The 19,213-nt window shown below is 39.2% G+C and overlaps 1 protein-coding gene across 1 annotated transcript in view; it reads left to right on the forward strand.

The window, feature by feature from the left end:
* LOC306883389 (slit homolog 3 protein-like) overlaps positions 1–19,213 on the forward strand; it is a 189,739-nt gene that overhangs the window by 159,680 nt on the left and 10,846 nt on the right. Inside the window, exons 26-32 of the mRNA XM_079438596.1 lie at positions 1,475–1,599; positions 3,127–3,224; positions 6,168–6,307; positions 8,690–8,783; positions 10,634–10,771; positions 12,459–12,693; positions 14,770–14,900. Coding sequence (XP_079294722.1) covers positions 1,475–1,599; positions 3,127–3,224; positions 6,168–6,307; positions 8,690–8,783; positions 10,634–10,771; positions 12,459–12,693; positions 14,770–14,900 — 961 coding nt within the window. The remainder of the gene's footprint in view (positions 1–1,474; positions 1,600–3,126; positions 3,225–6,167; positions 6,308–8,689; positions 8,784–10,633; positions 10,772–12,458; positions 12,694–14,769; positions 14,901–19,213) is intronic.

Below are 19,213 nucleotides of genomic sequence, written 5' to 3' on the forward strand. Positions count from 1 at the left end.
ATCTCAGTGTGGAGGTCAGGGAAAAAAAGGCAGGCTCCGATGTGGAGGTGAGTCTGAAACCGCAGAAAACGCTCGTCTAACCCTCTCTGCGGTTCGACAAGCCACTCCACAAGCTCCTCATATTGGGGTGACAGAGTGGGTGCAACATGCTCGACGCTTCCCATGTCAACCTCCTCGGAGGAAGACACGAGAAACGCCGATGCCGCTGCCCGAGGGGAAGTAACCGCAAGGCGGGCTTCCGAACTCGAGGAGCGGTCATGGGATCTGACTGGTGAGGATGGAGATAGAGACTCGCTCGTCTCCGATCCCTCCATCAGATCCCGATGCGAACCCCACGAGCGCCGTCCTCGCTCCGCCTCAGCGGAAGCGGGGCAGCGCCGCGGGGAACGCCAAACACACACAAGCTGTATTGCGCTTCTCCCATATTCCAAGCCTTAAACTGGCTCTTCTTAGACATAGCTAAAGACAGACAACAGTAAATAAGACTGACAGAAACACAGAGCACTAGCTGAATGACAGAAAGCTGACGCCGGTTTCACCGCACATGCTTTTATACCAGCTGGTCATTATGTCACCTCGCCCGTGACGTCCCTCCCAGCCATTGGACAGATTTCATTGGTATTCAGAGCCGGTTACGCTGTAGGCATTCCCCAAAGCGTCTTCTGATGCAGCTCGAGTTCCTGAAGAGGAACTGTAGGATATGACTTGATTTTATTCAATCAGAACTGGTTGGATCATGAAAAGTGGACATTACATGGAGTCAGGTTGAAAGTGACGGTTTGAAAAAAATGCCATCCATAATGTTATCCAAAAAGAGCAGTGTTGTTATCATTAACTGCAGCTTAAAACTGTTAAGTTGTCAATTAAGTGATGTTTTCATTAACTAAGATAAAATTAAATAAAATATAAATATTAGATAAAAAAAACTTTATGAACAAGAATTAAAAATGTTTCCTTGAACTGAAAAAAATTAAATAAGTAAAACCTAAAATTGAGATCATATAAAGCTAAATAGAAATATTTATATTTATATTATTTTTAAAACTTAAACTAAAATTACATGAAAACTGGAAAATAAAAGCTAATTCAAAATAATAAATGCATATTATTACAGTACATAAATACTGCTTCAGTGGAAGAGACAAGTTCATATATTTTGGTAAAAGGTTTTATTTTTTCTAGTGATAACATGAACATATTTATTGTTTCGCAAGTAAATATGACCAGGGGCCTGTTTCATAAAACAAGTTTACCAAATAAGCCAGGCTTATTTCAGTTAGTCTGACTTATTTTGAATCAAATCAACTGACAATAAGTCAGACTAACTAAAATAAACCTGGCTTATTTGGTAAACTTGTTTTATGAAACAGGCCCCAGGTTTTTTTCATGTTGACCTTAATGCCACCTCCATTCCCCTCTTGTTCCCTTTCTCATCCACACATTTATACTTCACATTTCGTGTTGTGTGTTTCAGGTCCAGCAGATTTGAATCTGATGTCCAAGTGCGCCCCCTGTCTGGCGACTCCCTGTCAGAACAACGGCACATGTGTGAGTGATGTCATGGGCTCCTACCACTGCACCTGCCCTTTTGGCTACAAGGTGAGTGAACATCTACCACCCTACACACAGCATATCCTCGGCTAGCGTCTTTCCTGTCCTCCTGCACGTGTGTACAGAATATTCCTATGAGTTATGTGCATCATTACATGCAAGAGAGCCTCATCATCCATCTTCCCGAGCTGAACTTGCTGTCTCTGAAGTTTCTTGATTAGTTCCTTTTGTACTTGCCGTTGTTTGTGTAGTGGATACATGCTCAGAAGAGCGACCTTGGCGGTGGAGTCTTGGGCTGTTGGCAAATGCATTCCAAGAGATGTGAAGAATGTGAGCTGCTCTTCGAGGGAAATTTATTCTGAGACAAGCAGCTATGAGAAATGATAAGTGTGACCAGGCGGGAGCGTACAAAAATGTAAATTATGCGGCATCAATAGCAGTTCACTTTCATGAGTCAGAACAGATTTCTTCATGAACCGAACTTTAGACATTCATTTCAAACAGAGAGGGTTGCAGATTGCTGATGCACATCCGAAAACCGGTCAAAAACCCAAGCGAACCAAAGTTTGACATCAAACAGACTCGGTTTTGCACAAAAAGTGCTTTGCGATGTGTGTGTGTGTCCTGGATGCAGCGTGCAATCATTACCCTTTTGTTTGGTTATGGGATTCCTGTCAGTGTTGTTCTGTTGAAGAACAGATAAGAGCTTAACCCTTTGCCCTCTACAAGACAGAACCAATGAGCTGTCTTTTAATTAAAACCGCAGCTCTCAAGGTCAGTTGCAGGTGCACGTCTGTCCTCGAAGTAAGTGAAGATTAATTAGAATGTTCAAGAGTACTGAATTAAGTCAAACATGGGATGAGAAAAAGAAAAAAAAACAGAGGGGCTGAGAGAAAGAAAACAGACATATGGGCCCTTTGAGGAGAGCAGAGGAAACAGGCATATCAGTGGCAAAAGCCTTTGTCTGAAATTGAAATGGAGAGTGTTAGTCACGGAGTTACAGCCCCAGAGTGTAAAAGGATCAGGACACGACATACATCTTCCATAAACCATGATATTAAAATAAACTCGGCTCTGGGCCTGGATATAGAAGTAGTAAACAAACAAGATTTTTACATTTGCTGAGGAAAATGTGAGTAGTGCTTGTCTGTGCAAAACTAGCCACCACAATGCTGCTGGATAGGCTATGCAGTTAATATGTTCTGAGTGTTTTTATTATGTTGCTGTGTGGTTGCTAGGGTGTTCTGGATGGTAGTTAAAGGTTAAAGGATTAAAACCGATTCCTAATTATAAGTATGAGCAACAATAATAACCATAGAAAGCACCACTAATCATTGCCTTTAATGTCCACTCGTTAACCCTGTTTGAAAGGTAAATTGCAGTTAACATTTAAGTTGACATTTTACTCAGAACTCATGTAATACTGTAGATGATGGCTTTTTATTCCTTTAACTTCTTCACCTTTGAAAGTATCCATCTGATTGTGACCATTGTTCCCAGTATGTAGGGTCAGGCATGTTAAAACCTGAGCTCTTTCTTTCCTCATCCGTGCTCACAGGCTTTCTCTTTCCTCAGGGTCATAACTGTGAGATCCCCATTAACGCCTGCATCAGCCTGCCGTGTGTTAATGGAGGCACGTGCCACCTCACACCTGGACTGGACGGGCACTACAGGTACATTCAGACCTGTACAAATTATATTCTTTCAGTTATCAAATAGCTGTGAAGTTGTTGGACCCAAGGCCTGACTTGTTGAGTTTTGGTGCTTATGCTGGCAACATACTGTAAGTCTGAATGTAGCCTGCACAGTGTTTCCACTATCGCTATGGATACAAGCGTCTAAAAGGGATATAAATAAGATTTAAAAACTGAAATAATTTGTTAAAATGAACATCTGGACAAAACCTGTGTATTCAAAATTCAAAGCTTGTAACACGCCTGGACATTTGAAAGAAGCAAGAGATAGGCAGATTGTTGTAATGGCACAATATATGTCCCCCGTGTCTTATAAATCACCCAGCAACTTTAGTAATGTCACGTTAGGCCTCTATTCAATTTTTGTAGGGCAGCCACTTCACATCAAGCAGGAATAGAGTTGCTCAATGACTTTACAAAAAAAACAGCAAATGAGCCCAGAGATTTGTGTGTTTTTATGTGTCTGGGGGTTTAATATATCGGTTGCTGGCGTAGCTCTTGAGAGTTGGCAGCCAGAGGGCAGGGACTGGGTGGAAGGGTACAGACGGGTGTGGGTTCTGCTAAACAGTGAGATAAGTTTTACTGCTATTGCTTAACAAGTCACCATGGAGATGGAGGTTTATCAAACACTGAGCCTCAGTCACTCATGGATCTGACCTACAAGTCTTACGGATAGCAACAGAAAGGCAAAACAACAGAGAAAAAATACAAATATTAGGGGCTGCTTGGAATTTCAGCAGGTAATTTGCGGTGGTGTAATTGAAACCAGCTCATTTGAACAGGGTCGGGTTTGAGTCAAGAGCGAAACCAGAAGAGATCAAGTCTGAGTCAAGACTGAGACCAGAAGGGGGGGTCAAGACCGAGATCAGAAGAGGATTGAGTCTGATTCAAGACCCAGAAGATGGTTGAGTCTGAATCAAGACTGAGATCAAAAGAGGGTTACATCTGATTCAAGACCAGAAGAGGATTGAGTCTGAATCAAGACTGAGATCAGAAGAGGGTCAAGTCTAAGTCAGGACTGAGACCAGAAAAGGATCAAATTCGAGTTAAGACTAAGATTAGAAGAGAGTTTAGTCTTAGTAAAGACCGAGACCAGAAGAGATTTGAGTCTGATTTAAGACTGAGACCAGTAAAGTGTCAAGTCTGAGTCAAGGCCGAGACTAGAAGAAATCAAGTCTGAGTCTAGACTAAGATCAAAAGGGGGTTGAATCTGAGTCAAGACTGAGATCAGAAAACATTGTGTCTAAGTCAAGACTGACACCAGAAGAGGATCAAGTTTGAGTTAAAGGGGTCATCAGATGCCCATTTTCCACAAGTTGGTATGATTCTTTTGGGTCTTAATGAAAAGAATACTTTGGTTAAAATTTATCAACACATTTTTTACCCTGTCAAAATCAGCTCTGTTTTTAGCAAGCCGGTTTTTAGTCCATGTTGCTTTAAATGCTAATGAGCTATGCTGACCCTGCCCCTCTCTTCTGTGGAGTGACGAGCAGTACTGTTTACTTTAGCTGTAAAACTGGCTAACTAACACATTTTTAGAAAAGGCGATTTGCAAAGATTCATTAAGAAAAAACCTTATACTCCCTTCTTCTATAATTGAAGCTGGATCACAAATGATTTGAGTGAACATAGACGCATTTAGGCAGATCGGGGATCGGCGCATTCACTTCAATAACGAAAGTAACGTTAATCCTCTGCATCTTCAGCGGCTCAGATGTCGAGGGGGTAAATGATGACTGCTATATTCATTATTACATCCAACAACAAAATGCCTCAATTGCTTAATCGGAGACATTCTTGTCTTCCCCTGCACCGGAGTCGACACAATGGCAGACAGCTCACAGCTTACTCAGGGCAGGTCTAAGGTAAAACGGCCTTGTCAATCAACTATCGTGGGAGCGGCCTGTACAGAACTATGTCATTCTGACAGGACTCTCAGAACAGCCTGATTTGAGAAAGGGGATTTTTAAATAGTGGGAAAAAAGATTAATTATAGGATGGATGTTTACACACATTTCCAACACACATTTATGTTCAAACAACTTGTAAAGTGAATTCCGCTTCCGATAACCCCTTTAAGACTGAGATTATAAGAGAATCGAGTCTGAGTCAAGACCGAGACCAGAAGTGGTCTGATTCTGGTTAAAGACTAAGACCAGAAAAGGGTTGAGTCTGAATCAAGACGGAGTCCTCATGCTCCCAGCAAGACAAGACCAATACAATGAAAATATGGTTTTGAACTCAGTTTTGAGGGCCAAGACCATCAAAACATAGTTTTGGACTCAAGACCAAGAAATTGTGGGCACACACTCAAGGACCAAAACAGTCATGGACTCCAGGAGCATTTTGACTCCGACTCAAATGAGCTGGTTCTGCCATCATCTAGTCACCATCATATTGCTTGTTTTTGGTGGAACAAAATGAGATGTTTAGTAGAGTGTTTAGGCTGCTCTTTTGCTTCAAGAAAGTGGATGGTGACCAACTGTCAAGCTTAATAGCTTAGAAAAGGACATAAAAGTGATTCCAGGTTTACTTAGTGTCTGAAGATCTTCTTCCAAAATCCTGATATTCTCAATAAAGAAGAACTTGTAGAGTGTTATATATAAAGATCTTGTTTTTTGTTCATGCAAGCATTATCCTTTGTGGCTGAACTAAAGTGTTCAGTGCATATTAAAACCAAAACTCAGTGTTCTGTTGGCTGTGAGCAGTGCACTAATGAAGGATGTTGGGTTGACATTTAAAGACCAAACAATGAGACATAAATGGCAACAAATGACACTGTTCTGGCTGCAGACTTGAAAAAATCAGTCTGGCAGTATCAGGGTGTCACCCAACAGAGCTTAATCACTGAAACCCGTGTGTTCCCTTTTGTTCTAACATTTGAAGTATTGATCACTGTCCTGTGCCTTCCCATTCCTCTAGCTGTGTGTGTCTGCCTGGGTATGAGGGCCAGCAGTGTGAGCTGAATCCTGATGACTGTGAAGACAACGACTGTGAGAATAACTCCACCTGTGTGGATGGCATCAACAACTACACCTGTGTCTGCCCTCCGAACTACAGAGGTACCAGTTAAAGCTCTTTAAACCAGCCTGCAAACACATTCAGAATGTTTCAGACTCTTTGTTACCATTTTCTTAGTCATTTTGCCCTATTTGTCTGTCGCAGTCTCACCACAATGAGGCCATTTCACTGGCAAGACTGTGCCAATTGCATTTATATCCTCCAGCCACAACTGAGGTGGCTAAGAAAACATTAAGAAACCAAAATAATATACATGTTAAGACTGGTAGTGGGCAGTTTTACTTAACAAACCAGCTTTTGACAGAAGTCCTGACTCGGCGGATTTAAAGTTCAGCTGTTGTTAAAACTGTCTGTTCATTTCCACTTCAGATCTGCCAAGTGCCGTCCAGTGGCACCACTGCTCTTGTTCTCTCTTCTTTTCCTCAAAATAGGAAGTGCAACTGCTCCTAGCGGGCCCTGTCATTATAACGGCATTCCTCTTTGCCACCTCCCTTGGAGCGGGTGCAGTTGGTGTAGAGAGTGTGTACTTGCTGCGGTATAAGCCTGGCCACATCCTTAAGCTCGTAGGGCACACACATCTGTCCGGTTAAAGAGCAAGAGAAAAATTGTATTGCTCAGAGGTTGATCTTCATTGAGTTATCAGTTATGCTTCATAAACTATCAACGTTGGCTCAGGGGTTTCCCCCTAAAAGAGAAATTAAATTAGGAATAGGAGCTAGAGAAGGTGCTTTTTTTTTTTTTTTTTACAAATTCTTTTAAAACTAGAGTCTCCATTTGCTGTGATATTTCACAAAGATCTAATTTGCTATTTTTCTTGCATGCAGGAAGTATGCAGTGCTCATCTTATTATCTCCAATTCACTGGCATCTGTATCAGAGACCATAGATCAGACGCTCTCAAGAATATATTTTTCATTAGTTTTATATTTTAAAAAGTATGTAATTATGTGGGTGAAATGAAAAGGGAGAGGGAAGGTTTGAAGGTTTATTGTGCTGATGATGTTTTCTCTTGTTTTAACGTTATGCCCATGGGCATTGTGGGAATTGTTATATTTTGCAGTTGTATTGGGACTTTTCTCTCTAAAAGAAATTAATATACTACCATTCAAAGAATTGAGGTCTTTAAGAATGTTTTTATTTTTTTGTTATAGAAATTAATACTTTTATTCAGCAAGGATGCATTAAATTGATCAAAAGTAACAGTGAAGACATTTATAATGTTGCAAAAGATTTCTATTAAAAATAAATGCTGTTTTTTAGCATATTAGAATGATTTCATAAGGATCGTGTGACACTGAAGACTGAAGGAATGGCTGATGAAAATTCAAATTTGCGTCATAGAATATGTATATATTCAAATAGAAATATTTTGTTATTTAAATTATTTGTGATAATATTTCACAACATTGTAATTTTATAGTATTTTGATCAAATAAATGCAGTCTTCTTTTAAAAGCATTTTTAAAAATCATACAAACTCCAAACCTTTGAACAGTAGTGTAAGTTAGCATACAGACAGAAAAATGATCCAAAATGTCATAATGCCACAAACAAGGCAAGGCAATTTGGTGTTTCAGTCCTTGTTTAAAAAGGAATCTTCACACTTTTCCAAAGGTCAAGTCTTTAAAGATTCATTCCTTCTCCATTTTCATTGTATTAATCTCACTTTGTATTTTGTTCTGCATTAACATCAGTACAAATCTTACCATCAACATCCAGATTTGATTTAAGAACCCATAGCTTGAGCTTTTTGCCAGACTCCAGCCTGTGAGGTGCATGCAGGAAACATCAGCTGTAGACACCTACTGCACTGATTCCCTGAAGAACACACACAATTGCTGCAGAAAGGGTCTAGAGGAATTTGGCCTGGCTGCAGACCACCTAAACCCTGTCTCGAGGGCCTGAGCAAAGAGAGGGTACATCTGTTTCTAAGCTGCTGCTGTGCCATGCAACTAGCAACACCAGCGCAAGTGTGCTGGACAGGAAATGCTAGGAATCTGGGTGAATGAGTGCAGAGATGTGGAGGTTGGATTAGGCCGGACGTCCTACAGCAGGTGGACGGGAACAGGGAATGTATTGAAGGTTCTGGTTGGCAGTGATTTAGTGCCTCCGAATGGAGCCTGCTGAGCTGTGTGCTCTAGAAAGACTTTGCCATCACACAAAGATGTTTTCAGTTGAGCCTGGAGGAGAAAAAGCCTCACACAGTCTAAATGCTGGCAGATGGTGTGAGGGGCGAAAACACCTCGAGGAGGGTCGTGACACACATGCTGTATATTCATTCAAAGAGTTCCTTTAGCCGCACAACTGTGTGCTTCACCCATAGACAGCAGAGGCCCTGAGTGTTTCAGCATGTGATAAACCTCCGGACGCTGGGAGAGGGCAACTGTTAGAGTCATTTGTTCCTTTTCTTTGTGTGTCTCTTAGGTGATCTGTGTGAGGAGGTGATTGACCCCTGTCTGCCCGGGTTTGACCTCTGCCAACACGACTCCAAGTGTGTTCCCCTCAGTAAGGGCTACAGGTGAGTGTATGAGCTCTTCTTGTCAGAACTTCACATGAAAGACAACATAACTTGCCTGTGCTGCATATAGCAGATTAACAGTCGGGTTCTGGAAAGTAAAAGCTCCATTCATTTTTTCCATTAGGAAAGTTATTTTCAGCAATACAAGACAGACCTGTTGTGAGCTCTGAAGATGTATGCTTTTCTTCAACCCAACTGTTCACGTCAATTCAACTTATTTTTTTAATAATTTTTTAAAGGGGTCATATGATGCGATTTCAAGTTTCCTTTCTCTTTGGAGTGTTACAAGCTGTCCGTGCATAGATAAGATCCCTGAAGTTGCAAAGACTAAAGTCTCAAACCCAAAGAGATATTCTTTATAAAAGTTAAGACTCAACCACACCATCCTAAAATGGCTCATTTAAACACGCCCCCACATGTCTATGTCACGGTGTGGGAAGATTTGCATAACACCGCCCAAATGTATATGCAAAGGAAGAGGGCGTGATTTTTATTCAGGCTGTAGTATTGTTGCAGCCACCGGCGCCATGTCCTGGAGACGCTGTTTTTCATTGTGAAAGCGAAAGTACTTTGTTTGGTCTTCCAAAAGAGGACACAACTAGAAATCAGTGGATCAGTTGTATTTACAACACTGTTCCAGAACAGTTCAACCCAAATATTAGAGTGTGTGCAGCGCATTTTAGGAGGACTTTTTCCTGAACCTGGAAGAGTAGCCTACAATGCCAGCTGTGCTCAAAGGCTGTTTCTATAAAGTGGGGCAATTCCAACTTTGCAAGAACAGTCTGACGCTTCTGACTCATAGCCTGTAAGTATGTTTTCATATTTAAAGAATATTCGGCCAATCACAACACACTGGATAGCTGGCCAATAAGAGCACGCCTCGCTTCTCAAAACGATGAGCTTTTGTAAAAATCGACACGTTTCAGGAAGGCGGAGCATAGAGGAGCAACAATAATGTACAGTATGTGGAAAATAATGTGTTTTTGTAACCTTAAACCACATAAACACATTACATTACACCAAATACACAAAATAATGTTCTTTTTAGCAACATCATATGATCCCTTTAAGAGCAGAATGTGTGATGAAAAACTTACCACGATGCTGTACAGAAAATTCCACTAATCAGTGGTCACAGTGAGCCAAAAGAGATCTTTAGCTCCGCCCACTCCCATGAATCACTGCGAATGATATATATATACTGTATATATATATATATATTTATATATATATTTACATTTATGCATTTAGCAGACGCTTTTATCCAAAGCGACTTACATTGCATTCAAGTTACAGTTTTTACATTTTATCAGCTCTTGCTTTCCCTGGGAATCGAACCCATGACTTTGGCGTTGCTAGCGCCATGCTCTACTATTTGAGCTACAGGAAAGCCATATATACATATACACACACATATATGCATATTTTTCAAAAACGTAAAATATATCATTACTATGCAGACAACCAACAACTATAAATGAATAGTTTTTTTTATTTAAATTGGCAGTGCTTTATGGGATTGTAGTTCTTTCACTCACTAAAACTGGAAAGTTCATAGTCATGTAATTTGTCACTTTGTCTTTTTGTCCAATTTTCATATACTTTTTTGCTTGCTTTGGTTCATGGCTTATAATGCTTAAACAAAGACCTTTTTTCAAATGCTTAAAAAAGGGGAAAGTCTTTCGGAACCAATTTTGTTGAAAAAGTGGGTGGGCACTAATGCACTCTATGGTTGAAGTCTCATCACTACCAAGTAGTTAACAGTGTTTTAAAATTACCTAGTGTTAGGACATCCCCGTTTGCTAGCAATGTTTTTAGCATCTAAACTGTTGTTGCTGTTTTTCCTTCAGGTGTGAATGTTTGCCGGGTTATGTTGGCCAGCACTGCGAGCAGGATTACAACGACTGTCTGGAGAACAAATGCCAGCATGGAGCAGAGTGTAATGATGCCATCAACGGATACACGTGTGTGTGCAAGGAGGGGTTCAGGTGAGACTCGTTCATTGCTTACACTCAGACGCATGCATTAACTTATTTAAATAAGCACACACCATAGAATTATATTGTTTCTGTTGAACGTTAATTACTATTAAACTGCTAAAGACTAATCTGAACCTAATCCATACCTCTACTCCTAAACGAAAACGGCATTTTTGAGAGAAAAAAACAACAACTTTATTTATGAATCATTTAGAATGATATTTTATAATAATAATATTATCCGAATATTTTAATAGTAATATTAAATAGTATATTAAATATTGTTATAAAATGCATTCAAAATGTCAATATTTAAGTTTTGTTATATTTTAAATAGTAATAATACTTGAATATAAAATATAAAAACTCTTGACAAATATTGACCCTGCCATTTTTTAGATAAATCGATCAATAAAAATCTATTAATTCTTTTTATTCATAATTTCCCCTTTTTTTCTCTTCACAATTACGTCTGCAATAGTGAAAGTAGGTCAGAAATCACTCAAAAGCATGCACATACTTTTCTGATAACTAGGATACTTGCACACCTGTGTTCATTATGATTATGAAAGACTTGATAGGTGATGCAAACATCTATACGCTTACACACACACATCAAGCTTCTGTTGGTCCTTTGTTAAATGATAGTATGTAGTAGTTAAAGCTGACATGCACAGACTATGAATATCCATATGGCTAATTATAAGATTAGCGTGTGTGTGTGCGTGTGTGGCATGGTACAGAAGAACAATAGCTCTCTCCCCAGGATCCCTCACTCCACTACGGCTACTAATTAAGGGCCTGATGGTGCCTTTAGCCCCACATTAATCTGGTTTACCACCCATCCTGACACTCTATCAATATTCTAGCACTGTCTTCATCTCTTGTGTGAATTAGATTTAAGAAAGAAAGAAAGAAAGAAAGAGCTTGAAAAATTGCTTATATTGTTTTCAATACTATACTAAGCATAGAATGGTATAAAAGCTTTTATCATGGTGTATTATCACAATATTGAAATAAGTTGCAAAATAAAGTGCTGTTATACTATAAAAGGTATAATAAACAAAACTATAAATTTTTGTGTGTTGCTTTATTGTTTATAAATGTTCAAAGTAAACAAGAATTATGTGCAATAGGTAAGAATTTACAACAAGGTCTCATCAGTAAATGTTAGTTAATGTATTAACTAACATTAACAATGAGAAATAGCTCCATTTGTTACACTAGGTATCTGTTAATGTTGCTGAAGAATGATAAAAAACCATACAACTGAATTTTCTTAGTATTCTTAGAATGCATTCCAAAAATCTGAGTAATGAATAATAATTTACTTTTTTTTTAAGTGCCCATGATAACAATATCATGCATTTCCATTATTGTGATAAATCTTATTACTGTACATCAGCCCATGTCTATAAAATGCTTAATTTTTAAGAAGGTTTTCTGAAGGATTGTGTGGCACTGAAGACTGGAGTAATAATGCTGAAAACTCAGCTTTGCATTACAAGAATAAATTACATTTTAACATATATTCAAATGGAAAATTGTCACTTTAAACTAAAAATATTTCACAATATTATTTTTACTGTATTTTTCATCAAATAAATGCAGCCCTAGTGAGCATAAAAGATGTCTTTCAAAAAGAGTAAAAAATAATCCTAATTATTCCAAACCCTCACCCTCTCTCTTTTCTTAGTGGGCTGTTCTGTGAGACTCCTCCACCGATGATATTACTCCAGAAGACGAGTCCATGTGATCAGTCTTACTGTCAGAATGGAGCGCAGTGTCTGGTCGTGGAGGGAGAGCCCGTGTGCCGGTGTCCACCTGGCTCTAAATGTCATAAGATGGTCACAGTGCACTTACTCGGCAAAGATACCTATCTGGAGCTCTCAGGCGCCAAGATCCGACCACCCATGCACATATCCCTCCAGGTATGCCTGTAACCACTTCCTGTAATGCTAAACAAAGGGTCCCAGATCAGTTTCTGTAATACAGACCTCATATATCACTAGCCTCGGTATAGTCTGCGTATCACCCAAACTGACATCTGCAGCCATGAGAAGCAATCTGTGTCTCTGTCAAGGTCTTTTTTCATCCTCAGTGCCTTGTCTAAGCCAGCTTTGGCCTCTTTGACATTATGAGAATGTCACCTCTTGTCCACCTGCGTGAATAATTCTTCTCCTGAGGACATATATTATGGTAATAGAGGTTGAGCCGGCTGTTATCCGTTGCAATCAGGGGCCCTGCATAACCGCTAGATCTGCTACAAATGAGCCTATCTTCTCACCGTCGAGAGGGCACGCTAATGTTAATTAAAGTAGAGCTCAGTAGCTGTTTATCTCCTAGTGGACATCCGCATCTCTCCATTTCGGTTTCTCTTAGTGCATCTGCAGATCCAGAGGCCTTTGTGAGTTAAGTAATGGTGCTTTCTAAACCAAGTCAGAATTTTTGGCAAAAAGAGAACATGGACAATGAGGTTTTAAAATGAAACTGCAATGCTACGTGTTTGTTTCTTCAAAACCTGGGTCAGTTTCTTCATTCAACACAAGTCTAAAATTCATAGGCTGTTCAGATAAGTGATGTCAAATTTCATGAATTTTCATAGATGTTTTTAAAAATGAAAAAATAAATTAAAATGTGTGAAGGAATCCACATACCATATTCATAAAATACACTCTTTTAACAAAACACTTTGTTATTTTACTCTAAATATTTCCTCTGTATTTCATTGGATGTATGTTTACTATTAATTTAATTTACCTTTAAATATCATTAAATCCCTAGTAAAAAAATAATATATTTAAAATACATTTATTTCATACAAAGTATAGATCAAATCTATTAACATACTGTATTTACTGACATATCGCTCAAGACTTACTGATATAAAAAATATAGGCTAATTAAACTTTAGTTGGAGGACTACTTGTGCACAATGCACATTTCTTAATATTAAGCCTAAAATGTGTCTTAATGTCACTATTGAATGATGGATCTTTGAATAATATCAGTCTTTAAATGCAAGATATTTAAAGTGTACCTGAAGTATACTTGCAATAGTTCCACTTCAGCACAATCAAATATACTTAAGTATATCTTTAGTCGGACTTCAGCATAATTAAAGTGCATTAAGTACAAAATGAGCTGTTCCAATTTAGCAGACTTGAAGTATACCAGTTTAATATACCATAAGTACAATTGCAGGGTATTTTTATTAAGCAGATAAATATGTAAATGTATTTGTAGTATACTTAGCACAAAATAAATGTATATCAAATACATCTTAGTATATTTATTTTTCACTAGGGAAATCATCTTTAAAATTTTTAATTAATATTGATACAATTTTTGTCCAGTTGTTGACCGTTATTGTATGAATTTATAAATATTTAGGACATTTACTTTTTACACTAAGTCAAATATAAGAGAATGACATTTCATCATTGCACTTTAACAGGCACTAAACACAAACACGCTCGGGAACTGCAAATATAGAAAAGCAATCAAATTAGGTTGCTTTTTGTATTTCCAGCTTTCTTAGTAAAAATGTGCTAAACAGCGTTAATGACTCCTGCGACATATCCACTGACAGAAACCCAATACAGGGACACATTAACAGCTCATATGCCTCCAGGATATGAATGTACGCAGTCCACTTGGTCTCAACTAATGTGTAGCGGGGCTTCCACACTCCATAAGCCATCAACTGCTCTTTTCTTTCCTCTCGTCCTGGTGCTTATATATAAACGTGAGCTGTTTTCCATCACAGCTTGCTCGCAGGCGTTTCCGTTTGATGCCCTCGACTAAACAGGGAGTTAAGTGTCAGGCCTGCGGCGGTTCTCTCTCGGTGTGCATGTTGTATTGAAATAGTGTGCTTATCGTGCACTCTTGATTGTTTTGTACATCCTTCTTTTACCCTTCCACCTCAATCTTCAGAAGTCTTCCTGCCGTTTTCCTTCACTGATCTTTTGTTGTCTCTTTCCCATTACCCCTCTCTTTCTTTGTAGGTAGCCACAGATAAGGACAATGGCATTCTGTTGTATAAAGAGGACCACGACCCACTCGCCCTAGAGCTGTACCAGGGACACATTCGTTTAATCTATGATGTTGCCAAGTACCCTCCAACCACAGTGTACAGGTGAGGATACGGCGCACACACACACACACTTTGTAGTTGATATTTTAAAGAAATAGCTATTATCATTAAAAAATAAATGTGCAAAAATCTTACCTTTATGTGCACAACACCTGTAAGGGCAGTAGAAAGAGACATATTTGTACTAGGGGTGTGCAATATTCACAAAAAATTATATCTTGATATTTTGGGGATTTTTTCAATAATGATAATTAAACAATATTTTGCTTAGTGATTTTTATGTTGTTACCTTGGCTGGTTTAGGCCTGTCATGGATAAATAAATATAACACTAAAACCGCCAGTAGGTGGCGACAATTCCCTGTCTGTATAAGTGATTCATTGAATCATTCATTTAAATGATTCATTCAAAACGGCTGATTATTTGAAAACAGCTGATTCAAGCTACTGTCTTTATGAATGGATCATTGAATCATTGACTCAAAAGGTGTTCAAAAACAGATTCATTCAGGAATGAAACAACACAGTGTTTCTCTGAGATGCACAATTGTTTTGCTCCAGCTTTGTTTGGAACTGTTTTGCTGGCAAAACAGAAAAAAAACTGATATAATTGTGTCTAAAATGTAACTCACTCAATATTAACATCTTATTTGTTTAACTGTTGTCAAAAATGATCACATTCGCAACCATGCTCATGCAAATATTTATTGCATGAGTGATATTACGTAAACGTAATATCTTATAAATATAAAAATACAAAACCCCATACTGGGATATTTTAACTGCATTCTAATAGGCATCATCACACAGTGAATGCTTTTGGACTTTCAAGATTTTTTTTTTTCATTTCTATTTTTTTTTTGCATGTACTCATACATACTATATCATGTCAGCTTGCATAATGGGTAAACAAAAATTACAATATTATCACAATGACAAATATCGCACACCCTTACTTTTGTACCTTATTTACCCCTAAAAAAGGGGTTACTCTAAGCGGTACTGCTATGAACCTTTTAGGGGTAGGTAAACTACAGAGTTGTCCCTTTAAGGGTAATTCACCACTGACAAGATGGGCTTTCAATAAAACTTGGCTGTCTATCAGTAGAAAGGCCATTTTTTTAATTGGTGCTACATGAGCAAACAGAGAAAAAGCACTCTCGCCAAAAAGGTAGGAAAACATCCATAATGCATGGCTCAATCCGACTTAAATTTAATTAATATATATTTTAAAGGGGTCATATGATGCAATTACAAGTTTTCCTTTCTCTTTGGAGTGTTACAAGCTGATTGTGCATAGATAAGATCCCTGAAGTTGCAAAGACTAAAGTCTCAAAACCAAAGAGATATCTAAGTTAAGCCCTCCTATGCCCTCCTAAAACGGCTCATTCAAACACGCCCCCACATGTCTACGTCACGATGTGGAAATATTTGAGTAATGCCGCCCAAATGTTCACGCAAAGAAAGAAGGTGTGGTTTCAGTAACCGCAGTAGTGTTGAGAGACGGTCGTATGGGTTGGAGGACTTGTTGAGTGTTGAAGGCAGCCAGGGACAGAGAGACGCTGTGTGTTTCTAAGCGAACACAAAAGCCCTTTATTTGGCCTTCCGAAAGTAGATGCATTTAGGAATCATTAAGATTACTTACAGCAGAACAGCACAACCCAGATGTTATCACAATGCATTTTATGGACGACAGTTTCATGAACCTAGGAGAGGAGGTAATTCTGACTTTGCTATGACAATCTGGCGCTTCTGAATCAGCGACTGTATGTTTTGTTATTAGTTTAAGTATTTGCCATTGCCTGTTCAAATGCAGAGTTTTGCACGTTGTGTGTGTGTGTGTGTGTGCTCACATGTGTGAGAGAGGGAGACACAACCGCGGCTTGTGTGCAAACACATACAAGCATCATCACTGTGTCTGTCACGCGACTCTGTTCCCCTCTCGGGCTTGAACTGATGGTTCTTACATTTATTTTGAAAGCTGAAGCTCGCGATTATGGAAAGGGCCGTTACATTTCCATCTCGTTCTTGTGATGTTCGGCTAATCACAATGCACTGTTCCAGTTGGCCAATCAGAGCAGACTGCGCTTGTCGGAAGGAGGGACTTTGTAGAAAACGAAGCGTTTGAGAGAGGCGGGGCATAGAGGACCTACAATAATGTACAGTATTTGAAAAATAATGTGTTTTTTGAACATTAAAGCATGTCAACATATTCTCTATATATACACCAAATACACAAAATAATGATCTTTAAAAAAGCATCATATGACCCCTTTAATATAATTGAAAATGGTTTTACGCAATATTTGTGTGTACTATGTATATTTACGTCTATTAGAGCATTGCATTGTGAACTACAACATGCTAACAGCAGAACAGTTGCAAGTCTCCAGTGCGCCTCACATGTTATTTGTGGCTTCTTATGTAGAACATTCCAAATTAGTCGCTTAAGAGGTTCCATTTTTGTTACGAAGCTCTCTTAGAAGTCAGCTCCCTCTGTAGCTCACCAGGTTTTGTAACAGACCCACAAACACAATCACACTTCTGTTCTACACAGTAAATAAACCCATACAGCCAGCTGTTTTTGCAGCACCATAATCTAAATAGACATACCACCCTAAATTATTTCAAAACATCAAACATACACACTCGTTCATCTTCCATAAAAAATGACTGCGTTTCAAAGGAGGCCCCCTGCTCTCGTCCAGAATAGTGCAGGGGGAAAAAGCCGTGTTTGCGGGAAAGTTTGCTCGCCGTTCTCAGGGAGGTTTAATCTCTGTAAGCTCATGGCACATCATAAAACCATATAGGAGCCCCGGGTTTACATGACCTGCTTGAATCTGCCTTCAAGCAAGCTCTCACCCAGTTCCCATGTGAACGCTTCTGTGCTGCAGTGCCATGATTTCTATGCTCATTGGAGCCCCCATAAACACAGAGCTCTTAGCCCTCACCTCCTGCCCTTTCAGTAGACAACAGACTTGTTGAGTCTGGCGCAGATGGTGCCTGACTCCGGCCTGGTGGGTCACTGCGGATGTCATTAAGCAAGCACAGACTCTTTAATGGGTTTCAAGAGCCCAGATTCAAGATTTTAAATCCAGTCTGCGTACAAACCTAATGACAGCGTACAGTTTCAAAGCATTTCGAGATAGAAATCGGTGTCCTTGTCTGTTAAGAATGGGTATGTGGCGTAAATCAGGGTCTCTGGCATCTTTTTCATCTACGTCTGCAGAAGTAGAGCGTGAACTTTTGTGACTGGCAGCTGTTTTAGCAGGCAGTAGACGTGAACAGTGGTGAGCTGGGTGCTCAGGCCGTGCCTGCCTGCTTGATGACTTTGTATTGATCCAGTGCCTCCCGTTGCTGTTGCAGAGGGCTATTCTTCCCTTCTGCCTGCAGCAAGGGCTGAATCGATTGCTCTGTGAGGGAGTCACAGCATGAAAAATAACGTTTCAATCAGATTCCTTGTCTTTGCGAACTGAGAATACATGCACTTAATTCCAGTGTTTCTAGTAGTAATTGCAAGCATGCATTTAAAGCACTTGCACACGTTTTCGGCTTTTTATTTAGAAGAAGATAAAGAGAAAAGGAATAGACTGTTGTTTCAAGTTGCAGCCATCTTGGAATACACCAGGCAGCTACTTTCTATGTAGTTAACAGACATAAAAGTACAGTTTCTAGCTCCTTGAATGGGGAATGACCAAAAATCTCCAATGGTATCATTAATTTAGCTAAACTTGAATTTTTCAGGCTAGTCCGGCCAGAATGAGCACAATATGAGCACCACAGCTTAATGTGATGTATCAGCACATGTACTAACCACTAGGCTGGGACTCAGTTGTGTACTTAAACAGTTAAAGTGGACATAACACACACAGTTTGACAATCTCATGTTAATCTTGAGTACCTATAGGGTGGTATTGCATCCTTCATATCTCCGAAGAATATTTAGTTGTATCAGATTTATAAAAGACAGATACAGCTGTACAGCTGTTACAGAAATACTCTGTCATACTTCCAACTCGTTTTTGAGTCATGTTTAGCATGAGAATCCAACACTTTAACAGTGTAAATAAGTCAGAATGCATGAAATAGCATTAGACATCCCATTTAAATTAAAATGCAGTGGTGTGACTGAATGAAGTTAGTTTTGTTACCAGGTCCCTGCTAAGTCCAAGATGTATAATGGGACCCACACTTAATCACAGATGCATGCTCACCCTCTAATTAACTTGTTTTTCCCCAAGTGGCATTGTGCAGTGTGGCTTTGGCATATCTGCACCCCATTGTGTTTGGGTAAAGAATGAGGTTCACATGTGAGGAGAGGAGGTTCAAGGAGAGAACACGTCCTTCCGTCTCAAT

Source organism: Barbus barbus, assembly GCF_936440315.1.
Source record: "Barbus barbus genome assembly, chromosome: 17".
In the NCBI taxonomy this organism is placed as follows: domain Eukaryota; kingdom Metazoa; phylum Chordata; class Actinopteri; order Cypriniformes; family Cyprinidae; genus Barbus; species Barbus barbus.